The sequence below is a fragment of the Doryrhamphus excisus genome, linkage group LG16, assembly GCF_037039965.1.
Source record: "Doryrhamphus excisus strain RoL-2023G ecotype Guam linkage group LG16, RoL_Dexc_Guam_v1.1, whole genome shotgun sequence".
Taxonomy (NCBI): Eukaryota; Metazoa; Chordata; class Actinopteri; order Syngnathiformes; family Syngnathidae; genus Doryrhamphus; species Doryrhamphus excisus.
Window position 1 is genome coordinate 18,736,626 of NC_136372.1, and position 27,988 is coordinate 18,764,613.

A 27,988-nucleotide genomic window follows, 5' to 3' on the forward strand; every position below is an offset into this window, starting at 1 on the left:
TAAACACATGACATATGGAAGGAAGTGAAAAAGGCCAAAATGGTGTCAAATATTCTATATGCGCTTTGAGAAACCATTGTACAACAATCAACTCATTTGTGATAAAAACAGTGTTTAATGTGCAACCCAGAAAATGTCGGTACAGGAAGTGGACACCATAGAAAGTGGGATACGGGAATGGATGTGACAACACCATGGAGCGCTTCCTCGTGTTGTCCAGATGACGACACATCACATACAAAACGTAGCCTTACAAAAGTTAGTAATAAAATAGAATCTCCACATATTCACCAAATAAAGTCTCAATTAGGGGAACCAAGTTGGCCCAACGCCACGCAACCTCAACGTGGGCTTGACATACGAGACACTGTGGGACCTCGGATTTCCTACGCCGCCTTTCTTGGTATGATTTCACCAAATAGTACCCAATACCACATGAGTCAGGGATTCCCTAGTATGTGGTCGTCATAGCAACCATTTGGTGCCATGCCACTCCCCCTTCAGTAAAGGTCAACACTATAAGAAAGTCAAAAGTTTCCGTGCTTTCCTTTCTCGGTGCCGTGTATTATTATGTTCTGGGCGTGGCCGAGCCTCACCTTTGTCACCTTCGAAAGCGAATCCCATGAAGGGCGGCACCCCGGGTCGTCCCACCATGACGTGGGTAAGGACTCTGCATAGATTAGCTTTAAGACACACGGAAGACGACTAACAAACGAGCGCTACGGTAGAAACGCAGGAGAGAAGAACGTCTGAGTGATGTTTCATCTTGGCCGTGTCGGTTGAGGGCTCGAAGGTCATTGTGGAGGTCACACAGGCACTGATGGAAAATACAGCTATTAGTCTCTCCATGAGGTGCTGCCATGGATGAACATGAACAACAACACAAGGCATATTTCACCCGGCCTCCTCCATGGCGGGTCATTGGCTCCAGACCCGAGATATCAGGTTCCTCATTCCATCATTTCCTAAATGAGAGGTGAGTGTAAATCTGGTAGTGTTTTAGTGTAATCCTCATCAATGAGTGCGTTTTAATGTGTCAAATGATTTTGTGTAAAAACACTAAAAGGGATGGTAATCTTAATCTTAATCTTAATCTTAATCTAAACAGTAAGCATCCCTCATCCACCCTTAGTCAGCAATCATTGGTAAGCACATCCGTTCATCGGTACTTGAACACACCATAGTTGCCAATCGGTGGCCGGTCCTGGAGCGTAAACCTTGCCAAGGGCGTGGCCCCAGCGTCCGCGTGCTCTGAAGCCAATAAGAAGCATTTAACAGCAGGGCTCTTGGCCGGGTCTGTGCCTCCCCAGGGAGGTGGTACTGAATCGCGTCCTCTGCAGGGTGGCAAAGCCGGGCCTATCAGAGAGCAGGATGCGGGGGACGGGCGGGACCGCCACATCGCCGTTCCTCTGCAGCGAGGCGCACCCGCGAAGCGTCACGTCCATCATCGTCCGGACGCTGCTGGAGCTGTGAGCGCGCTTGATGTCGCCGCAGTCCAAGCGAGCGGCCTGTCCGTTCATCGGCGCCGCCTTGCAGACGCGCCCGTCGCAGCACGGGAGCGCTTTGACCTTGCCATCGTCTTTGGTCGGGGCGCTCAGGGTTCCGTTCGAGAGCGACAGCCGGCTCAAGTCGGCGCTCGCCAGCTTTCCGAGATGGCCGTACCCGTTGACACGCCTGTCTGGATCCCTCAGCGGCGACCTTGGTGCGTCCTTCCGAATGAAGGCGGGTCTGAAAAAGGCCAGGAGGCTGTCTTGGCTCTGACCTTCATGTCCTCTTTGTCCCACAGCTTGGAGGAACAAGGCTTCCCTTTGGACTTTGGCGCTGCCCCCCAAATGCACCTTGTCCTTCCTCAGCGTGGAGTCTCTGCTTGGGGGCGCACTGTGGCTGACCGGGCCCCCTAAAACGGCCACTCTCTGAAGTTGGGGGTCCGCCGTCCTGCCTTGGTCCGGCCTTGCTTTCCTGTGAGACGACCTGGACCTCAGAGAGCCGTCATCCCGGCCGTCGGGTCCCTGGCTGGGGTGTCTCTCCCCACCGGGCCTGCTTTGCCCCTCAGGGATTTTGGGGGAGTAGCAGGTTTCGGTCCAGCTCAAGCTGCTTCCGCTCGGCGAGCTGCACTCCCGCCTAGCTTCTTTTCCAGGGCCGTGCCTCTGCGGCGGGGTGGCCACCAGCTTTATGATGGGATCTTTGGTACATCGTGGGCGGCGCCCGGACTCCAGGTACTCCACCAGCTCCTCGGACTGGGTCTCCGCTGAACGCTTCAGCCGGTCCTTGGCGCCGAAGGACCATCGCAGCGGCAGGACTTTGCTCAGGGTCTCCTTGGGCTTGGTCGGCGATCTCAGGCTCAGACTTCTTCCCTGGGTTCCTCGGACAAAGGGTTTGGATTCAAATCCATCTGGAACCAAGAAATACACATGTACTTCTACTGTGTACATATATACTGCAGTAACTACATCTCAGCTTGTACTCGTACAAACATTTTGGCCTTTGTTTTTAAATAATCCTCATCTTTTGTCCTGATATGATGCCTTTCTTCCCAAAGGTTCTCCCAACCTCATTTTCCAAAATGACTTAGTTTGTTTCTCATGATACTACGACCCTTAAAATAGGAACTCTGCTATGAAAATGACATCATTTTCCCTCATAATAAGTTGATTGTCATTATATTTTGTCTGGTTAGAATACAACAAATTTCTCTTCATATTTTCACTTTATTCTCCAAAATGTTTTCCTCTTGCACTAATGCCTTTATTCCCGTGGCATTATGGCTTTTCTTCATTATATTTGTCAGGATATGAAAACAACATATTGAAATTGTATGCTAGTAAAATGTATAAGAGTATAATACATAATATCCAATATCATAGCTGCCATATAATCACTTGTGCCTGCTGTCCTGGAGCCGTCTTCTCCAAACACCGGGAGCTCGGGAGATTCCGGGGGCCGCACGGGCACCGGGGGCCCCAAGCCGGATGCTGCTGGCGCCGGGGCCCCCCTGTCAGTCCAGCCGGTCAGCCGCACCAGCCAATGATCGGACGTGGAGGAGCTGGTGGAGCCTGGAAGAAGCGTGGGAAGCCGTCAGAGAAGTTGCCAGGCAACAAGCAAGAGAAGATGCTGAAGGTCTGACCGGTGACGGAGGAACTGGCCGACCAAGGAGGGATGGTTTTTCTTCTTTGATAAAAGAGGATGTAGGCGCCGCGTGTGCACACATCGCCCTCGGGAAGCGGATCGGCGTTGCTGTCATCGTAGCCGTACCAGCGGCCGTCCACCGAGTTCCTACAGAAGGCTGCCATCACAACAACGAGATGATGAGACTACCAAAGTACAGCCTTTTCCTGTCCTGACGCGGGACTGCCTGGTGGCCAGATTGGCTTTAGGTCTGGGCTCTGGTTGGACCATTAATTTCATTTCAACATGAGAGCTGCGTCCTGCTGACCTGTATAATGGCCGCCGTGCATTCCTCCGTGGTGGTTGCACACGGCGTACAGGTCATACAGGAAGTCAGGAGGAGCCAGGTGGAGCTGTCTGGACTGCTTCCAGCCGGGGTCCTGGGCGGCGTGGTTGCGTTTCTTCACCATGTGGGGGGTCATGTCCAGGCCCGCCAGGGGGAAACGGACCAACGTGGTCAGCTTGTTCCTCCGCTCGCCCACCTGCCTGAAGCGCTTGAGGTGCAGGATGAGGATGTCCGGGAGCGTCCACAGGCTCATCTTCACCATGCCCTGCTGCAGCTGCTTGCAGTGAGGACACTTCCAGGCGTCATCGGGGGCCAGCTGGGGGGACGGAGGAAGAAAATATCAGGCTGTAAATTAGACCGTGATGATTAGACCCGTGACTCATGGAGTCATGAAGAGAAGACGCCCCGAGCGTACCTGCTCCTCCTTGGTGTAGAGCTGGAAGCACTCATCCAGGGTGCAGCTGTACTGCTGCACGTGCTGCTGCTGCTGGGTCCGAACGCTCTCCGCATCCCTCACCACTTCCTCCTGGATGTTTCCAAACAGGCTGGGGGCCGGGACACACGGCTCTCAGTGTGAAGGGAACTATTAAGGGAACATGCTTAGAAAGCTCCAGGGACTAGTCACCAGTCTTTGATCCGGTACTCCCACTCGATGATCAGCTTCACGTGCGGGGGTCCTCCTGGGCTGCAGAGTCTTAGCGCCCTAAAGGGGGGAGATCATGTCTACGTTATTCAGGCCTTTGGTCCAGCGACTGTAGCATGCTGCTATCCTTTTCATCAAGGACGTTTTATTATACTGCATCAACTCCTATACTACATATACGTATATACGTATATAAACTATAAAGTAATATACTGTACACTGAGGCACCTTAGCCACTAGATGTCAGCATACCCGTGGAAGACAGACATGACGAGACTACTTCTTCTATGTTGTAGCACACACACACACACACAAACATGGGAACGGGAATGGGACACCACATGGGAACACAGCGCCGGTTCTCAGGCGGTTCCCCCAAGTTTCCACCCCACCAGCTGGTGCTTTGCCCCCAAACAGCCATTGAATAAAAGCTCCACATCCACGTCCCACACCCACCTGTCAACGGCAGGGTGGTAGAGGGGCCGGGTGTCCTGAGGTGACAAGTAGCTGTAAAATGATGATCCTCCCACTACGCGAATGTTGAAGAGCACTCGGTTATTCTGGAATAAAAAACAGGGGAGGGTGAGAAGACTTGGGGTTCATACACATACACATTATTTACAGTGGAACCTTGGTTTGCGTCATGAATCCGTGCCATAAGAAACGATGCATATCCAATTACAAGATTGGGGTACCCAATATTTGGGTTCTAAGTTCAGAAGATATGAATTTGAGGTCAACTGGTTACCTCGCTAGCTCAAGAAAATGTACAAAACTAAGGCAGAGTTTAGATGTAAGCTTTTAACCAAAAAGCATGCTAACCGGGGCGTATGCTAACCAAAGTTCTACTGTATTGACATCCAGTACGTAGTCCCCCTTTGCGGTACAGTACAGTACATACAGTTTGGATGATAGACAGATGGGAGGTGCATTAGGACTGAAGGAGAGCGTTTTGCTAAAATGGAACAGATTTCCTCCTTTTCATGAAATCTGCTCTGTGGATGAAGTCTGAGCTCAAACACAAACACCCACGCTCCGTCCTGTGAGCAAGGCAGCGCATTCCTCAGGTTTTGGTATGGTCATATACACTGGAACACAACCTTAGGGGATATTACACAATACCGTACAATACAAGCCCCGCAAATCATTGATCTGAAGTCTGGTGCTCACAATGAATGTTTTTCGTAGCTTCAGCATCGTTCCATACCCGACTAGGAATGTATCCATAGTTACTACTACATACTTCCATACCCGACTATGAATGTTTCCATAGTTACTACATACTTCCATACCCGACTATGAATGTTTCCATAGTTACTACATACTTCCATACCCGACTATGAATGTTTCCGTAGTTACTACATAGTTCCATACCCGACTATGAATGTTTCATAGTTACTACATACTTCCATACCCGACTATGAATGTTTCTGTAGTTACTACATAGCTCCATACCCGACTATGAATGTTTCTGTAGTTACTACATAGTTCCATACCCGACTATGAATGTTTCTGTAGTTACTACATAGTTCCATACCCGACTATGAATGTTTCCATAGTTACTACATAGTTCCATACCCGACTATGAATGTTTCTGTAGTTACTACATAGTTCCATACCCGACTATGAATGTTTCCATAGTTACTACATAGTTCCATACCCGACTATGAATGTTTCTGTAGTTACTACATAGTTCCATACCCGACTATGAATGTTTCCATAGTTACTACATAGTTCCATACCCGTCTATGAATGTTTCTGTAGTTACTACATAGTTCCATACCCGACTATGAATGTTTCCATAGTTACTACATAGTTCCATACCCGACTATGAATGTTTCTGTAGTTACTACATAGTTCCATACCCGACTATGAATGTTTCCATAGTTACTACATACTTCCATACCCGACTATGAATGTTTCTGTAGTTACTACATAGTTCCATACCCGACTATGAATGTTTCCATAGTTACTACATAGTTCCATACCCGACTATGAATGTTTCTGTAGTTACTACATAGTTCCATACCCGACTATGAATGTTTCCATAGTTACTACATAGTTCCATACCCGACTATGAATGTTTCTGTAGTTACTACATAGTTCCATACCCGACTATGAATGTTTCCATAGTTACTACATAGTTCCATACCCGACTATGAATGTTTCCGTCTGTGGACTGGTCTTCCCAAAGCGGCGTGGTTAATCTGGGTGTTTATTGAGGGTGCGGTGTGCGTTTCAGCTGCAAAAGGAGCACTCGTCAGCGTGAAGGACTGACACTGTCGCTGCTCACACTCAATGCTATTTGCCACTTTCAGCGCGCACGGCTAACCGGAATATTTTAGGCCCAATAAATCTCATCTGTGCCAACAAAACGCCATTCTTCTCTCAGCTTGCAACAAAATGATCAATAACGCGGCCGCCTGGGTGTTTTAGAATAGATTACATTGCTATTCTTGCTTTGCTAAGCATCATGCCAACCTTTTCAAATCCTTTCCAGCAAAGTCAGTAGCGGGGAAAATGACGGAGAGAAGAAGGACTGCTTTTGATTCCACGTTTTTGCTGAGGCTAAAATTAGATGGAAGCGGAAAAATCCACTTGACGCCGTAATTCATTGATGCGAGCGGCTATTGATTTGCTTTCAAAAGGAGAGCTAACATCTGCTCTGAGCATCGCTCCTTCCGGGCCAGAGGTTGGCGCCACAAAACTTCATTCTACTGTATGCCGCTACGTAGTACATGCTGCATGCCGCGTGCCAGGGGGCCGCATACAGTAGTGCCACGCACAGTAGTACTGCGTGCCGCGCACAGCAGTACCACGCACAGTAGTGCCACAAATAGTAGTACCACATAAAGTAGTTCCACGTAAAGTAGTGCGGCCCTCAGGCCGCGTTCCGCATGCAATGTCTTACAGCACGTGGTGACACTCCAAGATGCTAAAAACAATCCATTGTAGCCAATATATGCTAAGCTATCTGAAAAAGCCTCCACATGGACTGGTTCATAATGAATACATTTTATTCCCAGGAAATGCTTGGAATCATCCAAATATGAACAGTATTATGTTTTGCAAAGCTGCTGTAAATCTGGAATACAGCTCCCACCATATGAAACCATTTCCTTTCTGCCTCCAGCTGCTTTTTGCCGCTTTGCCGCTTGTGCCATACTGTGTCCTTTTGGGGCCGAGCATCGTTGTATCATCTAGCCCCGCAGGAGGGAAATCATGTCCCCGTGCACGCCTGCGAGCTATTTGTTAAAAAACAATGTTTCTGCTCCCTGATGACACATGGTACCTTCCTTACAGGTCAGGATCTCATGATCAGACCACTTTAACATTGCTGGGATTGGGATTTGGTGCTGATATCATTTATTTCACCGTCTATTTATGGATTACTTCAAGGGCACCTATTATGCTATCATTTTTGAGTAGTGGACAATAGTAGTAGTTGTAGTAGTAGTAGTCCTATAGAGCAGCTATACACCATAACCAGCACAGGAAGCTTTCTAGATCTTCCACAATCTGCACCTATTCAGCTCTATTTCTGTGGATTTCGTGCTTCCCGTGAAAATGGATCTAATTTATTAAAACCCGCCTCCAGACACGCCCAGTCCACCGTGATTGGTCACACTCAGAGTGCTCAGATGAACTTCCAGTGTTGTGCAGATAGCTGCCGAATCCAACTTTTTATCCGATTGGGAAGTAGAGACGGATCAGTCTAAAGTTTCTCATGAAAAGAGGTTACATCAAGACGTCTCTTTTCCCGTAGTAGTAGTAGTATTTTGTAAAGACATATAAATGCAAGCACCTGTACCATGTAGTAGTAATGTAGTACTAATGCGCCAGCAGCGTGGCATCTTCGCCACATTATCATGAGTAGCTGCTCCGTACCTGTGGCGGCGCCCCATTGATCATCAGGTAGTACAGCTTGCTGAGGATGCTCTGCTGCAGCTGGTCCCAGGAAATAGACCGATCCTCCCTCATTAAGAATGGGGGGCCGAACCTGGAACACCAACAAAGGGCCCACATTAACACCGCTTGGCTCACACGGCAGGGTGTCATCCACATCCCAGAAACCATAGCGGCATTCGAGCGACATTGTCGTTAGAACATCTCCATGGAAGCATGGAGATAGCGTGGATCACATGACACATTCATTGTATGATTATACATAATACATATTCAACTGGCTGGGATTTATGGGTAGGAGTCCACAATGGGAGCTACGCAGTGACAGCATTACTGCAATATCCTGGAAGTACGAGGGACACACAGACACACACACACACGCACACACACACACACGCACACACACACACCTCCCAAAATAGAAATGGAGGAATTGCAGCGACAACTACAGGACGTTAGCAGGCCTTGGGCGTACTACGAGATGACAATCAACAGCGTCTAAACTAGCAGGAAGCAAAGGCAGGCCAATCCCGAGATCAATACTCAATATTGGAATGCACCAAATATGTTGAAATCAATGTATGAATGATTCTAATAATAAACACATTCCAATAATATACAACCACCAGTCCACTGCTCGACCATGAAGAAGCAGCTTGAGGAATGGGCCTCCAATGTGATCTCCTTGGCAGAGCCACGTCCTCCCACCGTCATCTGCCGAGTCCGACATGGGCGGGCGGGTACTTGGATCAACGACACCCGTCATTTGGGAAGGACGAACCCACACTGACTGACTGCGGCGGATGCCATTGGACTTTCCCACGCCCGTGCTGGCGAGCCCACCTCCATTGATCCATGTGTCTGATGGATCTGCAGCCGGCCAGATGTTGGCCTCCTCCGTCGTTTGATGTCAGACTCATCACGGGGGGGGGGGCGGATGTTTGGCATTTGTGTTTGAGGGGGGTGAAATGCCCTTGAAATGACCGCTACCGTAGATATAAAATGTTGAAGTTCCGTGTGAGCGACTTAGCAGCTAACGAAGTCGACCAAACCCGAGGACCACGCTACGCTACGTGGTAGCGAAAGAGGAAAGGACACACGGAACCCGTGTGAGTACCTCACGGTCTGCTGGCCTGCTCCTGCCGCGTTGCACACCAACAGCAGGATCTTCATGGGCTCGCCCTGGTTGAGGAATTCCGAGGACAAAGCCCCGGATGCCGGTAACCTTTGACCCTGAGGACCGGTGGCAAACGGAGACGACGGGAGACTGTGATGGTAGCCTGGAGATGAAGCGTATTAGTGGAACCTCAGTTAGACAGACAGTCAGACATTTGGCCTCTGTCTGTATGTTTGATATGTAAAAAGCTCTCCTCTCATTTTGTGTGGAAGTGGTAAATTAGTGTTGCATAATGTTATGTAAACAGTCTAAAGGTGACTATAGGGGTGTTATTTCATGTCTACAGTGCTCTAATAATGGTCATAAACACATTTTCTATGCCCTACTGGGGGATGATTCCATTTATTAACATCCTACTTTGCAAAAATTGACTGAGGGAACCAATTTGTAAAAGTATGAAAAGATGCTTTGGCTTGGATTCCTTATGGTAAAATGTTATTTTATGTTATATTATGAGTATTATGAGTATTCATGATGCTGCCTGACTAAATAATGTTTTTGGTGACAGACAGATAACGTTTCAGATTTCCTCTTGAAATGATGACTGCGTTGTCGGCCTGCTCTTGAAACTTAACGCCCCAAGCGTGAGCGAGGGGGGGCAGAGATGAGACAGCAGCTTTCTATTTTAGGGGCGACTGATTCACGGGACAGATGGACGCTTGGCGGCCTGAACTCCCCACAGGAAGTCTTATCTGATGCATCCTCTTATCCTCGCCGCCTGGTGACGAGGTGCCAGCCAGCGCCACTTCGCCTCTGCCCCGCCTCGTGTTGACACTGACGCGGAGGGGGGAAGTGGGGGGGGCTGACAGAGCCAAAGTGGGGGTGTAGAATATGCCGGCGAAATGTGACGGCGGCGGGGCTGCGTTTTTATCACACACTCGACAACCTCGGAGCTCCGCACGCAGGTCAGCGCTCCGAGGTTGACGGTGATAAATCACACAGCAAATCCCACTCAGACAGGAAGTCAGTGATTGGCCAAAGTTACGGAGCCCCCCCCCCCCCCAAACCTGATGTTTTATTAAAGGGGTTGTTCTCCCGACACTTGATTGATCACCGGCGGTAGCTGCCATGAGTGTCATCTCGGTGTTAGCGCATCCCTCCCCATGCAGGAGTAATTGGGGCCTGCTGAGGGCGGTCAGCTGTGTGCTGGGGGGGGGGGGGGGGGGGGCTATTCAGAAGTCATCAAAGTCTGCAAATGCTTTAACATGACTTGGCTGATGCAATACCTTGACCCGGTGAACGCTCGTCCTGATGACAAGGCACGGCTGTTCATTTATTATTGATTAGTGTTGTCTCATCGGGCGGCCGTGGGGGGGGGCCTAAAGGGGGGCTAAATCACTGGAGAAGGGACCTCTGGCCACCGTGAAGGGAATCTCCTCGCCCAGTGAAAGGCTCACGAAAGAGGAAAGAGGAATGCTGAGGTCACCTGCTGGTCCGTCCTACCGAGCGTTACAGCAGGATGCGGCCGCCCCCCCCCCCCCCCCCCCTCATTAAATCCAACATTTTATGGCATCCTGTCAAACACTATAGCATATCTACGTGGACGTCTCTCACGTCTGTAACTCTCTCAGGGTGCACGAGGGAACCTGAAGGCTTAGCTGGGCCAGCTAGCGTGAAAACAACGTATGGACGTATGGATCAGCGCTTTGGGACTTTGACCTTGAAAGCAGCACAGCAAGGACAAACAGCCGCTCAGGAAGCAGCAGACTAAACACGGTCAAACTATAATTAGACACGCCCGACGCTCCATCACTACGTCAGCCTCGTGCGGCCCCAGGAAGCCTGGGAATTACGTACCCATAATGCAACTCGTCTCTTTCCTTGGAAATCATTCAGGGGGGGGGGGGGGGCACCGACGGCTCTCAGAATTGATTTCAATTCAGAGACTTGATTTGAAAATGATTGTTGGAATAAATGCAATAAACATCTGCCAGAGATTTCCATTTGGTAACCCTAAATTACCTGAAGTGCGGGCGGAGCCCCCTCTGATGTAGAGGGGCGGAGCCTGGAAGGCATAGATGACATCATTTTCAGCGACGCTGGTGAGATGGTCTTCATCAAAGAAGGAGCGCTGGAAGCCAGTGGAGTAGACCTCCGTCAGGATCACCTGGGGAGGGACACATGCACCGGGGGTCATGAAGACCTGCCTGGACCGTTTCCTTCACCTCATGGTTTTAGGGTTTTTGAACTCCCGCTCCGCCATTATCCCATACAGGGACTGGGGCGTCCCTCTCTGTGCCCCGCTGGCCTCAGCCTTCAGTGCTTCTCCCATCCATCTATTCCGCTACATCGCTACAATGGCCACGACGAGGTGGATTGTATTGTTTCAAGGTCCTCTGATTATTCATTGAAAGCTGTCATTCTTTTTTGGGGGACAAACCGTGACTTTGCTGAAATAAGTCTTTTTTGGAGTCTGACTATTGCTTTTATAGTTACTTTAATGGTTATTTACGGTTACCTGGTCCGGGGAGATGTTGCCCTCATCGGCCACCATCCTTCTCAAGCAGGCCACGGAAGCGAACAGCGGCACGGCCAGCCCCACTCTCAGGTACCTTTGTCCCTTGCTGCCGAACACCAGAGTCACACACAGGGGCCTGCCGGGGACCAACATGCAGTCAGGCGGAGTCCCAGGAAGCCCAACCTCTAAGCCGCGCTCGTTACCGTTTCTACTGCTGACTCCTCGCTCCGGCCAGGAGGGACAAAAGAAGACGGCCATGAATAAATCAGCACGTTTTAGCATGAATAATGGATCATTAGGAGTTAAGTTTTAGGACGGCCAAATCATGGAATCTGTTGCATTTTTAAAAGCCGGGAGCCCTTGGCTCTGACCTCTCCAGGGGCAGGAGCCCCTTTTACGCAGGCTTTCCCGGCTGGGAATGTTGCCTGGCTGTTCCGCCTCACACAAAGGGTTAGCGGTATCGCTCCCACCGCCGAGCCGCCATAATGGATCATCAGGTATACGTACCTGCCAAGGCCACCGTGACCACACCTTCTTTCTCACGTGTTTTTTACGTGGCAGTACTGCAGTACTGCAGCTTGGAAAGTGTCGGGGTGTACCACCACATTCCAAAACTAAGTGAAACACTACCGTTGTATTGGATTGGGTAAGTGTCCATCATGTCAGGCCGATCCATACACAGTCCAGCTACTTTTTCAGGCCTTCCAGGAAACGCAGTCTTATCTCCTTTGGAGTTCATGTACTTTCCAAAAACACACAAAGTAGAAGAAGGAATGTTCCCTGATGGTTAATCATTGGAATCCAACGCTTTTATCCTAACACGATGATGGCAGCACGACAACACAGGTGTGTGGGTGTATGGGTGGATGGAGATGGTGCTCCTGGTCTGCCTCCTTGTGAGGCTCTTTTCCCCCTAAACTTGGTTTCCGACTTCTATAAATACATCCAGAAGGTCCACAGCATCCTCAGTAGAAGATAGATTTGCAGCCATACTGGGTAAACCAAAAGATCCATTATGCAAAGAATGCAATATGACAGCACACAATTTGGGTTTGGGCTGCTTGGCACGGGACGTGTTTGTCTGGAGGTCTGTAGACGGCTTTGGGCCTGTGACGATATCTGCACACAAACACCATTTGAAAACGGATCTGGTTCACCTCGGTCCGACAAACACCAAGTGGGGGCGCCGTTATTACACCCAAATTCCTACTGGTTGAAAAACATGGCTGCCATCAATCCAGTCATGGCTGGACTGGCTGCTAATTGGCCATAAACATTTGCCTAATGCCGGGTCTCAAACTCAATCTAGCGGGAGGCCGCAGTTCGGAGACCCTGGCTGAGTATTCGCTCCAATGCCTCCCTCATCCACAAACATGCAGCAGGAGCGTGGGGGGGGGGGGGGGTAATAGATATGAAACATCAGCATGACAGTAGAAGGTTGGGCTTCCTTGAGTTGCTCAAGAGATACTTGAAGAAAGCCGCTCCTTATTTTCAGCAGGGAGCTTGGGAAGCCGTTGGAATGGCAGGACGCCATTACTCAACATAGTCAACATAAACATAACAGTCTGACTCCCGTCATGTGGCTTTTGGCTTCCCTGCATGCTTTGCGGTAGCATCCACAGCATTTTGAGCACAATCCACAGGAGGTGCAGCCAAGGTGTTTTCCAATCATGTGTAAAAAGGAGGACACACCTCCTGTTGTGTGCTACATGATGCGGATGCCAGTCCACAAGGTCGGTTTTATCAGAAGACCCAACCTCTGTTCCCGATGGAAGAACGGATCACATTGTAAAATGGCGGAAAAGAGCAGGACTCACCTGGTCTGCCGAAGAGGAATGGGGAGCGAGATGCACAGGAAAGGGTCAAAGGTGTTGCTTTGTTTCAAACAATGAGGACACGTCAGAGACGATCTGGCAAAAGATAGAACCCAGTCACATTAGTGTAGTCCCAGGTCTAGGTTTCAATGTCATCTACTGATTCAATCTGACAGGAACGGGTGGGCTTCATCATGCACACGTCCCAGATTGGGGAATGGAACAGACCAGCTTCCCATCTCCAAAGCCCATGGGCCGCCACCGTGGGATAGAGAACAACAACAGGAAACAACCAGGACTTGGATGGGATCATCTTTCAATTTCAGTTCATTTGTTGGGAATTAAACTTGAACCTAATCTAATCTCTGAGGAACACCTTGGAGCCACTTATTGGGCTGGAGACAAGGAACCAGAGACCACGGCGGTTGAAAGAAGGGATTGGATGCAAGTTTTTGTCCAACATTTCCAGATCATGTGACAAAGAAGCTGGAGTCATCATGGCATATTTATTTTGGACAGGCAGATACAGAGGCAGCTTCTATTTTCATTGCTGTGACATCAACAAACCTGCAGCTACACGATGGAGGCTGGAAAAAGCGTGCAGTCGTTGGCGGGTCTGCTAACACGTCTAACACGTCTGCTAACGTATCGCCACGATGGCGGCACAGGAAGTGAGGTCAGACTTTCCTGATGATGGATTCCAATGATTCTCTTCTGTCATCTTTCCAAAAATGCTACTAGACTGCAAGGAAGAAGTCTACTTTCTGATCAAGTGAACTGAGGGAGTACTCATAGTATAAAGTACACACCAGATAGAGGGTGGAAACGTGGGGTGGGGGTGGGGGTGGGGGGGTGACTAAGGCTCTATTGAGGCAAGCCCAGCTGACACTGAATCTCTCCCTCTTGGCATAGTGGAATGGCCGCCCTACGGATGTCTGATCCTCGCCAGGAACCAGCGAGGGGCTGCTGCACTCCATGCATGCAAATCACACTCGAGCCCCACTGAAACATAGATGTGGCCCCCGCTGCTGGAAAACGCTTGAAAGGCAGAGGCCATGTTCTGGTGATGGACTAATGGAGGAAGCATGCGAAGCCTGAGGAAGGAAGGCTGGATTTCCAATAGCAACCGGCAGTTTTATCTACGTCTGCATGCGCTTTAAAAACGCTGCTTGTGCTACTCTGTTGCCACATTGTTGTTTATAATGAACGGGTGACAACAGAAGAGCAGAATGATGGGTGCTTTCACTTTGAATGACCAAATAGCAGAAAGGTAACGACGGCAGGAAAGGTTGCTAGATGTTGGTGGTAAAAAATCAGACCATGAAGCTGAAGGTCTATGCTTCACTGCTATTTTATGTCCTGGTTTATAATGGCTTCAAAATAAAAAAGCATCACTCACTCGTACAGTACATAACATACAGTACTTATGTGTTGGCCTGTGTATTTGTCAATGTTAGCTTAGCAACGTCTTGTACGACCAAATGAAGAATGGAACACGACTGAAGGAAAGGTACGGAATGGCCATCCCTGGTTGGAAATGAACAAAGCATCCGGTTGACGGTGCCAAAGCCCTGGAACAGAGCAGTAAAACAAAGATGGTCCCCATCAGTCAGTGAATCAAGTTGCAGTCCGCCCCTCATAAAACGGATCATTTACTGGCCTCATAAACTGGAAGAGCCAATTGAACCAGTCTGGCCCTGCAGGTCAAATGGGGGGGGGGGGGGGTGTAATTCCAGCAAGAGTAGATGCGTGGGTGGCATTGTCATCCAAAAGGCAATCAATAAATACATAAATAAATACATAAGCTGGAGTCTATGATCTTCTAGCCGACACAATAAGACAATAAAGTGCTTTGTTTGGCCAATGACCTCACTTGGGTCAACTTGTATCTTGGCTGCCATGACTGAACAGTGGCTCAGTGGGAGCATTATTGGGTCTGTTGATCGCTGATGTCGTGTTGCCTTGCATTGATCACAACAAAGTCACGTGTTAATTCGGCGGGACTTCAGAAGAAACGATCATCTATGCATGGTGACTATGAGAGTCCCAGCTGAGGTATTTGAACGTTGAGGAGTGAGGAGACGCAGGATGACATGTACTATTGGCCACCGTCACACTGAGCTGCTAATGTTGTGAGGATCTGGCAGCTCAGCTTCTCCAAACTAAATCACAGCAGGTCGAGTCTGAGTCAGGGGATTCCGTAAGTCTACAATGTTGTCAAGGACAAAGAACTAAAGACGTTTACCACCTTAGATACCACACCCAACCCTAAGCCTGCAATACCTCTTTTCCACAATAAGGCATATTCATCGGCCAAATGGATAGAAATAGGAATGAGAATAATACACCAACTAGTACTGCATGTACTGTACCTTCCACAGTATCCTGTGCCCAAACAAAGCAACCTACGCATCGGTGACTCACCTTCTGTACATTTTGGTATGCTTTCAAATTCACACAAGCGACGCTGACAAACCCTAGAGATGGAACAGCGGCCTTTTGGCATCACCTTTATGTCAGCTCTTAGGCTGACGGTAAAGATGACAAACTTGTTTGTCAGGTGGAGGTGCTGGGGGCGGGGGCGGGGGGGGGGCACCCTTCATCAATCGGAGGGTGGAGTAAATCTCGGGAAGCTGAGTCTTTGAAGATGCCTCCGGTTGGAAATGGGATCAATAAACTAGTCGATGCATCTTCACAAACGTGAGATGAAGTTGAGAGGGAAAAGTAGTACATTGTTGTGGATGTACTTAAAAGTACTTTGTGACTTTTAAGATTGTGTGACTAATGCTCCCTAGATCCCTTGCATCCCACACCAACAGCCCACAGTCCTGCAACACCACGGCCAGTGTCTCAAGCCCATTAGAGCTGGACATTATTCTGGGGGGCCCGCATGCATCATCTACATCACCTAACAGGAAGTTATGACATTTGTTATGACATTCATGAACTTATGTATTTATTCCCATACCTGCATAGTCCACGTGGTGCATGTGTTAGTTGTTATTTTTGGTCGCACTGTGAGTGAGAGAGGTGTTTGCTTTGAGGACCTCCTGATGGTTTGTGTTGTGTGTAGCATCATCTTAAGATGATGCCCATGTCAAGTACTTTACATAAACTGCATGTTGTGTCATAGTATGTGTCGTTCATCTTTCAATTGATCAAATGGACAACTCACTTGTACTGGGCCTGAAAATGTTCCTGGACAAAGCTATGCTGGACTGTGGGCTGCTGGGCCTGGGACAGGGACAGGGACAGGTCAGGATCCAGCAGGTTTTCATCTCCAATGGGACCCTGCGGCACATACAGTGCGTTATTAACAAAGTGTACGCTCTGTGTTCTTCACAAATCCACTTTATGCTTGTAAAATTGTCAGATGCTATCAGTGAAAACAACAAAAAGAAAATGGGGGACGGAGATAAACACAACCCATGGGATGGGAATGTTGTTTTTCCATCTTTCCAAGAGGAGAACTTGGCCTTGGATCAAGATAAAAGGTGGGAAGAAAAGACTGAAAAAATCCACACAGACTTTTATGCATTCATGACAAAAGAACAATGACCTTCATACAGTAGTACACACACAGTAGTATACACAGCATGGTAATACACAGTATAGTATTACCTTGTCAAAACATTATGAGTGTCATACAGAATTCCTAATGATTATGACCAACACTAAGGGGATCGTCAGAGTTCCACCTGCCTGCTTTTTCAATACAGCGAGTTCACCAAGCTCCCGATCTCACATTGCGTTTCATCATATCCCAATCTTATCGTTTGCATGCTGGCGCTATGGACCTGGGGGGCGTTTCAGGGTTCCCGGTGAGTCCAAAAGGACGTATTTATAGGCTGGGATAGACTCCATCTTCCCTGTGAACGTTAACAGAGTAAGTTGTATCAAAATGGATAGATGATTGAAATGTGGTTGACACTTTCTGCCCGCCCTGAGCTGCTGCTGCTGGTTCCAATGCCGACCTCCAGCACATTCCATTCTCATATATCCATCCCAAGCAAGACACTCCATTCTCCAAACGGCTTGGCCAAATAGGCTTTCCGCTGCTACACCATCAACCCCATCAGTGGTCCCATGAGGTGCTCCACAATGCATTAAGTCATTAGATGCCATTTAATCAGTGCTTTTACACCCAAATGGATCAGTGCTGGAGGCCTTCTAAGTCGACTACCACTGCCATTTTCCTCCCATACAGCATGTCTTTGTTCCAGGCAGCTCGACCTTCACTGGGACCTCACTGGGAAGTGGGGCTAAAAGGAGGCTTAGAACGTCCAAAAGGGAGAGGAAAGTCCAGGGTGTGTTCTAGAATGAAAGATCAATGCCAGACCTTAGCAGTTCCCCACCGTTTCAGGTGGAGAATCCATTCTTCCAAGCTAAGCTAACGCCCAACGCGAGACTGAAACCGGACCTTCTTTGTCCAATCAGGGGGTCCTTCACCTTCCACCAGAGTTCATCCCAACCGCATGCTCTATACGTCCCAGCCCTCCCTCCCTCGTCCAGCCACGGATTCCAGACTTATCTATGTGCTGATAAGAAAGGAGCATTCAGGCCACCAGTGTTTGCAGACATAGTTGGTCTTATCGCTGGTGAAGAACTCCCACCCAGTTCAGCCAGTAAGCACCGTGCGGCGTGCCAGTTGAGTTAACAGGAAGGCAGGAGGTGACGATGATCTAAACGATGATGGCTGATCTAAAGCCAGACAGGATGACCTCCTTCGTCTGCTGCTCGTCCAACAGTACTTTGCTTTTTGATTGGTGATTAATGGAGGTATGGCGTCTTTTAGAGCAGAGGCCGCCATTGCAGGAAATACGGTAAAGCACGTTTTTAGATGTTTAGTGTGTGACGTACATTCCAGTCAATATCTGACCAGCATAAATGTACACATACTCCTACTCTTTAGCCGCTAAATACATGGGGATGCATCCAAGCTCATGGCAGAACACATTAATAATAATAATAATAATAATAATAATAATAAGATGTCAGAATTGCAGGCCGGCCGTGCGGCTGTGGGCCAAACACAGGCAGCAACATGAAGAAATGAAAAGCATAAGCTGCTAATATTGACAAGAAGCAGAGAATTGTCCACGGCTGCTTCTGCTTCATCTGGACGCCGCCAGAGAGGCCTTGAGGTGAGCACAATGAAACCCCTCACCCGGACACCCAGGGTGCTGTAATTGATTTCTGGGATTGAGATAAATGACAGCGATACCGTGCAACAAGGTTGGAGCCCGGCTGTCGGCTGGGATGTCATCAGCGGGCCGGAGTTCATTTACAGAGATGGGGGGGTCGGGGGGGGCAGCGATAAGGAGAGCTATTTGGTACGGCTGGTTGGTGCACCCCGAGCAGGGGCATGTCTGCACCTTTATGTTTCCTTCCCTTACCGTCCACACGGCGACGCCCCTGAAGGTGAACAAGTCATCATTTCAGCACATGGAAAGTTCCGCCATGTTGGGCTGCGTCCGTAGGTGAACGTAGGTGGCTTTGGCATTGCCAGTAGGCCCTCGGACACGGTCGTGATATCATTGGCCATCATCACTCTTATGTTTGTGGCTTGTAGCTTCCATCGTCCTTGTTGCCATGGTGATTTATCCACATCCTTGATGTCCTTGACAACAAGCACTCTTGCCTCTTCTGGCCCTCCGTTCAGCTGGCAGGTGGCGCTCCAGTACTTGGCATCCTTCCCTGCTTCCTCAAGTGGCGTTCTTTCTTGGCCATGCCGGCGTTGCGTTTTGTCAGATGCTCTTTCACGTCCACGTTTCTACCTTTCAGCTTCATCTTTCAGCTTCTTCTTTCAGCTTCTTCTTTCAGCTTCTTCTTTCAGCTTCATCTTTCAGCTTCATCTTTCAGCTTCATCTTTCAGCTTCATCTTTCAGCTTCATCTTTCCGCTTCATCTTTCCGCTTCATCTTTCAGCTTCATCTTTCAGCTTCATCTTTCAGCTTCATCTTTCAGCTTCATCTTTCAGCTTCTTCTTTCAGCTTCATCTTTCAGCTTCATCTTTCAGCTTCATCTTTCAGCTTCATCTTTCAGCTTCATCTTTCAGCTTCATCTTTCAGCTTCATCTTTCAGCTTCTTTCCCCGTTTCAGCAGCGTGGTTTGGAACTCCCTTAGTGACCCTAACCATGATGGGTGGGGTGGGGTGAGGTGGGGTGTTGTTTCTGTCCATGCGGCTGGATGCAAGTATCTACTACCCAAGTATCAACTGATGGATTCCTTCAGATATGATGGCCGTTTTGTGGTTGACTATATAGTACATAGTAAATATCACATATGTATATATATGTACTATAGCAGGCTGTAGCTGAGATCGAGGGTCATGCTGTGTGGAAGTGGTACATTTTGGGCTTCTTTGTCCTTCCCCAGTCTGTGTGAAACACTTTCCTGAGTTTAGAAAGTCAATTGGAGAGACGAATGAGTTAGCTCAGTAGCTTGCTATGCTAGTGACGGCCGTCTGTTACGTCCCTGCAGCGATCCCGTAGCCTGAGGAATGTGATGTAAAGCAAGAATTATCAGTGTATTGGTTATTGGATATATTTGCGTATGATAATATCAGCATGCGGTTAAGACAAACATTCTCATGATGAAGGAAGGAAGGAAGGAAGGAAGGAAGGAAGGAGATGAAGACGCCAGAAGATGAACGCCTTGTGATCCACCAAGTGGGGATCAACGTTATTAAAAGACGTCTTGGAAACAGTATTGCATTCGGTCATGAACCATTCCAGTAGGAAGGATGCTGAGTGAAGCAGCCCCCCCCCATTAAATGGGACTCTTGGACATCCGTCCTTCAGCATGAGAGCCTTAAATCTCCCAAATTAACGGTGCACTCTGTCCCACTGCGGATCTTTTCAATAATTCAACTCAAAAACTGTTGCTTTGAGTGATTCACCTCCAAGAGGAGATTATGGGCTTTTCATGATGGGGAGTCAGGTTGTAAAAGGGGGGGCACGGTGTTCCCAGTAATGGCATTGATGTGAATAATTCAAACACGTGTGGAAACACAGAGACGGATACCAGCTGCGGTAGAGAAAGCACTACAGAGGAGTGTTTGGGAATGGGACCTTACGCTATCTCAGCTGGGGAGACATTAGCTTAGCGTTAGCCTTGGAGACCCGGCGTACGGGCTCCATGTCCATCAATGCGCCATGTCTGCCATTGTGCTTAGTGAGTAGAAAGAACGCTGCTTACCCACCATCGCGTGATGGATCCCAGCAGTGGATTCTAGCGTTCCCAATGAAGCATTCACAGTCATCATGTACAAATATGCCTTAATACTCTTTGTATATATGTATATACTGTATATGTACATATTGTATATACAGTGTATGTGCAAACATTTTGGAATAAAGGATTGTTCTCCTACTAAACATAAATATATTCAGGAAGAAGGTGTCCGATCCATCGCTAGCATGCGGCCCACCGCTGGTCTGTAGACCTGCTGACCACCAAGATGCGTGGAGCTATCGCTAAAAGAACATTTGTAGCCGCCAAAAGCGCCACATTGTACAGGTAGTACAGGAAGAAACGTCACGTGGAATCAAAGAAGTCATCCCTCTCGCTAGTTGCCGACCTCTCCCACTGTCACTACCGCTTACTGTTCCGCCTCCATCGCCACGCTTCCACCATGAACAGCCCAACCTCGCTCCTCTCCCGCCTAACAAGTGTCTCTTTCTTCCTGCGACCTACAAAGACACGCATTCAGAGAGCATCGCACTTGCTCTGTTTCCAAAGTGATGAACCATCGACTAATCAAGGCCAGAATGCCTCAGTCCAAGCCCTGGAGGTTCAAGGATTCAAGGATAGCTAGTATTTGCTGGTAGATCCACTACTTTGATACACACTTAGCTTGGACGATGGCGCTACTCTACTAAGTACTTCAAATAATAAACCATGAACACAAGCCTTACAAACACAGCTTGTTCATTCTCTGGTTGGGAGTGGAAAAGTGGAATAACACCTCTCCTAGGCATCCCGGCTCACTCCGGCTCACTCCGGCTCACTCCGGCTCACTCCGGCTCACTCCGGCTCACTCCGGCTCACTCCGGCTCACTCCGGCTCACTCCGGCTCACTCCGGCTCACTCCGGCTCACTCCGGCTCACTCCGGCTCACTCCGGCTCACTCCGGCTCACTCCGGCTCACTCCTACTGTAACAAGAAAATTCCTAAGAGTCCTCAAGCGCTGGGGGAGAGCTTTCCTGGGTTGTTGGAGGAGACATTAGCTCATGGTCACGTTACTTGCTTGCTCTTGTCCCCCCCCCCCCCCTCAGCTGCATGCCATAGTACCCATCAGTACATTCCTAGCAAGGTATACACTAACCTGCATGCCATAGTACCCATTAGTACATTCCTAGCAAGGTATACACTAACCTGCATGCCATAGTACCCATTAGTACATTCCTAGCAAGGTACACTAACCTGCATGCCATAGTACCCATTAGTACATTCCTAGCAAGGTACACTAACCTGCATGCCATAGTACCCATTAGTACATTCCTAGCAAGGTATACACTAACCTGCATGCCATAGTACCCATTAGTACATTCCTAGCAAGGTATACACTAACCTGCATGCCATAGTACCCATTAGTACATTCCTAGCAAGGTACACGAACCTGCATGCCATAGTACCCATTAGTACATTCCTAGCAAGGTACACTAACCTGCATGCCATAGTACCCATTAGTACATTCCTAGCAAGGTACACTAACCTGCATGCCATAGTACCCATTAGTACATTCCTAGCAAGGTACACGAACCTGCATGCCATAGTACCCATTAGTACATTCCTAGCAAGGTACACGAACCTGCATGCCATAGTACCCATTAGTACATTCCTAGCAAGGTACACTAACCTGCATGCCATAGTACCCATTAGTACATTCCTAGCAAGGTACACTAACCTGCATGCCATAGTACCCATTAGTACATTCCTAGCAAGGTACACTAACCTGCATGCCATAGTACCCATTAGTACATTCCTAGCAAGGTACACGAACCTGCATGCCATAGTACCCATTAGTACATTCCTAGCAAGGTACACGAACCTGCATGCCATAGTACCCATTAGTACATTCCTAGCAAGGTACACTAACCTGCATGCCATAGTACCCATTAGTACATTCCTAGCAAGGTACACTAACCTGCATGCCATAGTACCCATTAGTACATTCCTAGCAAGGTACACGAACCTGCATGCCATAGTACCCATTAGTACATTCCTAGCAAGGTACACTAACCTGCATGCCATAGTACCCATCAGTACATTCCTAGCAAGGTACACTAACCTGCATGCCATAGTACCCATCAGTACATTCCTAGCAAGGTACACTAACCTGCATGCCATAGTACCCATTAGTACATTCCTAGCAAGGTACACTAACCTGCATGCCATAGTACCCATTAGTACATTCCTAGCAAGGTACACGAACCTGCATGCCATAGTACCCATTAGTACATTCCTAGCAAGGTACACTAACCTGCATGCCATAGTACCCATTAGTACATTCCTAGCAAGGTACACTAACCTGCATGCCATAGTACCCATTAGTACATTCCTAGCAAGGTACACTAACCTGCATGCCATAGTACCCATTAGTACATTCCTAGCAAGGTATACACTAACCTGCATGCCATAGTACCCATTAGTACATTCCTAGCAAGGTATACTAACCTGCATGCCATAGTACCCATTAGTACATTCCTAGCAAGGTATACACTAACCTGCATGCCATAGTACCCATTAGTACATTCCTAGCAAGGTACACTAACCTGCATGCCATAGTACCCATTAGTACATTCCTAGCAAGGTATACACTAACCTGCATGCCATAGTACCCATTAGTACATTCCTAGCAAGGTACACGAACCTGCATGCCATAGTACCCATTAGTACATTCCTAGCAAGGTACACTAACCTGCATGCCATAGTACCCATTAGTACATTCCTAGCAAGGTACACTAACCTGCATGCCATAGTACCCATTAGTACATTCCTAGCAAGGTACACTAACCTGCATGCCATAGTACCCATTAGTACATTCCTAGCAAGGTATACACTAACCTGCATGCCATAGTACCCATTAGTACATTCCTAGCAAGGTACACTAACCTGCATGCCATAGTACCCATTAGTACATTCCTAGCAAGGTACACTAACCTGCATGCCATAGTACCCATTAGTACATTCCTAGCAAGGTACACTAACCTGCATGCCATAGTACCCATTAGTACATTCCTAGCAAGGTACACGAACCTGCATGCCATAGTACCCATCCCAGCCCCATCTGGACTCCTGTCTCCTGGCTGACACGGGGTTCGTGTTTTGGTTTTCTTTGCTTATTTCCTGGTCCAGTGATGGATGGGGTCCTGGTCCATCCCTGTGCTCTGCCTCCATGTTTTATGCTTGGATGTGAATATGAATATGCAGACACTACTTAACCTAATTCCATAACACTTTAGCAGGAGTGGGAAGCTCCGTGAACACTTCAGGGACATCAGGACAAAGACTGGTGCCATCCCAGTATGTACTGTCGTTAAAGGGGTCCTAGAAATGGATCTAGAATGTTGTACTCTCCTGTCAAACGAAGACACTAGCAACAAAGTTTCAGATCATGATGTTGCGCAACTGCCAGGGAGCCATGAAAGAAGTTTGGGATGGCTCAATACGCTCGCTTTCAGGGGCCTTCAAAAACTCACACATACAGTAGGTGGGCTTCCTTATGTGGGCGTGGCTGTAGGCCAGATGCGCTCGATGCAGGAGGGAGGGGTTGTATTTACTATTTCCTAACAGCAAGTGTAGCTCTTCCTGTACACGGTGCTACTAGCTAGCGTCCACTGTCTGAACTCCTTCTGGGCAACAATCATGGGAATTTGTCTGAAAGCGTTGAAAGGTAGTATAGATGGGAGTACTAAGAATATCTTTGAGTATCCATCATTATCATAACATCATCTTTGTACTGAAGCAGCGTCCTCACCTCTTCACAAGCTTTGCTTGTGTTGTTGTTGTTGTGTGAAGCCAGATTGAGGTCTTCGTGGACGCGATCCAACAGCCAAAGGAGGAACTCCAGAGCGTCATGCTGGGAATTGCCACGGAATTGGGAGCCATACTTAGACACAATCGTCTGCGGAGAGAAATCAGGAAATAGAAATGACTTCCATGATGGAGTAAAAATGCCCACCCGTGGTTTCAACTAAGCTTTAAGACAAAGCCAAAGCCAGCGAGGGTCATATATCTCCTCAGAAGGAATAAAGGACCAGCTGCAGGCTGAAAATGCTGAAATTGTCATCTTGGAGAGGAACATGCGTACTACGTGTGTACACACCCAGTGGAAAGTACACTGAACAACTGCTAGTCCAGGTGGAGCGAACAGTACATGCTTTCAGCAGTACTACTCCATAGCATGTACTGTATTGCAGCCTTCATAAACCTGACAATTCAGTGATTTTTGGTCCCATTTCCTCTGAAAATGTTTTTTCCCACAGAAAACATCTGATGCACCCCAAGTGTGTAATAATTGATGATTATGTGATAATACAGGTAAAGTCACCCTCATCTGAATTCAGACGGGGCTGGCCCCAAAATCAATTAGACAGGACTTAAAAGTTGCTATCGCTGTCAGCAGCCGAGAGAAAAAGCAGCACAGATGAGAGATTACAGGAGCGGGGGCAGCAGACTGTAATCTTTGCTTGGTAATCCACTCCTCGTGTGCCTTCCACGCCGGTGGCGGCGTCACACGGCTCATCGTGGAGAAGCGACACGCAGCAACATAAGGACTTTCACAGCATATTTCGGGTTGGTGGTGTGAACATTCGTTAAGGGGAATTCAATAATGGTGGCATGGCATTGGCATGGCATTGGCATGGCATTGGCATGGCATGGCATGGCATGGCATTGGCATTGGCATTGGCATTGGCATTGGCATGGCATGGCATTGGCATTGGCATTGGCATTGGCATGGCATTGGCATGGCATGGCATGGCATGGCATGGCATGGCATGGCATGGCATGGCATGGCATCACGATTCTCTGATGTCTGGCAGCCATGCAGCTGATGGTAGAGATGATGTTCCTGTTCATCCACCTCGTACGTACCTCCACCCCCCCGTCTCAGGCCTCTCGTGTTATGGAAGCCGCTAAACGTCTGCTGAGTAAGTGTTTGGGGTTCAAGCTTTGTCCCTTTCCTGGCCTCTCTGCACAAACACGGCCCCCCCAGGGGGGATTTGGAAAACAAGAACAGACCGCATCAAAAGCCCACATGTGCTCCCACGACAGGCTGAAGACCCTAGGAGTTGTGGCACAATGATCATAAGGAGCCAAGGAGAACGAAGGAGTCAACAAATGACGACAAGCCAGGTGGCGGTGGAACGGTGGAGCAGTGGAATGTGGCAAAGCGCCAAGCCTTCAGCAGGACTTCTCTGTTTGCTTTGTTTTGTTCTCCTGACCGAGACGCGGCAGCCAAGCGGCCCGTTTCATTCATCCACGTTCCTTTCAGCAAACGGGGACACATTTCCATTTGCATGGTGGCTTCAGGAACAGCACGGCCCCTTCGAAGCGAGACCAGCTCAGGACTCCACAAACCACTATGTCCTTCGTCAAAATAGACGCCATGGTCCCATCAATCCCTTGTCAATACGCCGTAAAGACGTCCTTGCTTACAAGCCAAGTCACAGGACGTTTAGTTACCACGCTCCATTTCATAGTAGCAGATCCTTTCACATGTTCAAGGATGCCATCTTTATCCTAGATGATGGTCATGCAGCCAGTGTTGATGTGTGCTTCACTTTCCTTGACGCAATGTCATGTGAAAAGTACACATATATGGGGGGGGGGGGGGGGGGGCAGTTGTGGAGATCAATATAGGTTAACGTGATCCACTGGGCCTAAACGCTGGATGCATCCTTTTCCAACAGCATCGTTAGCATTTCTAAGAATAGATCCATTGAAGACTTTCTTTCTTCACTAGTCCATATTATCTACTTCCTGCTTCAGCTCACAGAAACCAGCACAAAGAGCTGCAGGCAGATAACGTGCCCCCCACCCCCACCCCACCCCATCTATGGGTGTAGAAGAGCCTGAGGATCTCCTCGTAGGACTCTGTCACAGCACCTGATCATCAGGAGCAGTCAGCCCTCTTCATGCTTTATTTGCACCCCCTTTCAGGACAAGAGTGGGACTCTGTGGGGGGGGGGGGGGTCACTTCAACGAGTCACCTGGTGACCTCTGAGTGTCCGCCGACACCAAGCACATGCCTTGTTATCATCTGACAGGATGACGGGTGTCACAAGGTGGCATGATGATGCCAAGTCCGGTGAGCTTCTATTTCCGTCCCCACCAACGCTCGTCCCTCAAACGCTGACATGGCAGCCTAGCAACAAACAGCAAAACCTGGACCACCACGGAGGCGCTTTAGAACCCTTAAAGGGTGCTGCTTTCTCCCAATGGGGCACTAAGATCATATGTGCAGCTTTAGAGACCTCTGGACATGAAGTAACACCCCTATAGTCAGCCTTACACTCCTATTATCCAATATGGTGGACATACGAGAAAATAAGACATTTAAGAGATAAATAAAATGTGTCCCCTTGCTTGGCGAGAGGAGTGGGGGGCGGACAGGACAGGAAGTCACGTCTAGGATTCAGAGTTGAGTTTTAGCTCGGCTTGCACTACAGTCACAACGGTAAGCCCTCGGCACTGCATATGGGACGTTTGGGGTCATTTCAATATTTCTTTTCACTATCCAACCCCGCGTGCGGCCATGGTTCCCTGCAGGACGGTTTGGGGTCCGAGGGTACCTTAAAGTCCACAGACAGCTGCGGGGTGTACTCCAGAGTCCACAGAGCCCGAACAAGCGAGGCCAAGCGCTCCGTGACCTCCCCCTTGGCGAGGCGGCTCCCCTCGGTCCCCGGGGTGTCGCTCAGGTCCAGCTTGTACCTCTCCAGTCCCAGGTACTCGGCCAGCAGGTCCGTGTTACTCAGACACTGGACCACGGCGTTCATGAAACACGTGTTCCCGTGGTTTTTCAGGCCCAGGACGCCCGGGGTTTTGTCCCCGTACCGGTAAAGTAGTCTCTCCCGGCCGAGAGAGGGGTTCCCGGCCGGCCGAGGCGCCTGCACGTCCTCTTTGACGACCCCCGAACCGGCGCTGAGGGTGCAAGGTGCACCCTTCCCAAAGCCCCCGTCGTCGTCCTCCGCGTCCTGCGTGTCTCCAAAGTGGCTGAAAGTGGCCAGACTTTTCATGATCCGGTTCATCAAAGTCCCCACGGACTTCAGGGATTTCTTCCCGAAAATCTTGACCTGTTTCGGCTTCTTCTCCTTCCGCTTCTCCTCCTTGGACGCCGGCGTTTCCTGCTTCCCGGCGTCGCGTCTCTCCATGGCGGCACCTCCGCTGCCTCCCGACGGCTCCGATCTCCCGCTCCGCATCGTGTGCCTCTCGTCCGCCGGTGTACCCCCAGGAAGCCCGCCGAGGGGCGAGACCGTCGCCGTCACAAGCGGTTCTCCTCAGCCCCCCCCCCTCCCGCCGCGCCGCTGCCT

At 49.0% G+C, this 27,988-nt stretch overlaps 1 protein-coding gene across 2 annotated transcripts; it reads right to left on the reverse strand.

The window, feature by feature from the left end:
• Positions 1-16: 16 nt before the first annotated feature.
• On the reverse strand, positions 17-27,988 carry usp43b (ubiquitin specific peptidase 43b). 2 transcript variants are annotated; one of them, XR_009119631.2, is made up of 16 exons: positions 27,251-27,988; positions 24,433-24,579; positions 16,625-16,740; positions 13,453-13,545; positions 11,636-11,771; positions 11,140-11,284; positions 9,118-9,280; positions 7,983-8,094; positions 4,551-4,654; positions 4,077-4,154; positions 3,867-3,996; positions 3,434-3,767; positions 3,125-3,283; positions 2,880-3,053; positions 1,180-2,392; positions 17-817 (listed from the first exon to the last, which is right to left on the reverse strand). XR_009119631.2 is itself a non-coding variant. In XM_058049994.2 (15 exons), the coding sequence occupies exons 1-15, from the start codon at positions 27,875-27,877 to the stop codon at positions 1,272-1,274; spliced, it is 3,639 nt and encodes a 1,212-aa protein (XP_057905977.2). In that variant the 5' UTR covers positions 27,878-27,988; the 3' UTR covers positions 17-1,271. The 2 variants fall into 2 exon arrangements, 1 of the variants encoding a protein (XP_057905977.2); XM_058049994.2 differs by having other exon boundaries at positions 17-2,392.

Coding starts and splice junctions, on each gene's coding strand:
- usp43b (XM_058049994.2), bottom strand. CDS start 27,877: ATGCGGAGCGGGAGATCGGAGCCGTCGGGAGGCAGCGGAGGTGCCGCC. Junction 13,546..16,624: donor CATTTTCAGGCCCAGTACAA/GTGAGTTGTCCA, acceptor ATCTTTTGCCAG/ATCGTCTCTGACGTGTCCTC. Junction 8,095..9,117: donor GCAGGCCAGCAGACCGTGAG/GTACTCACACGG, acceptor TTGGTGTTCCAG/GTTCGGCCCCCCATTCTTAA.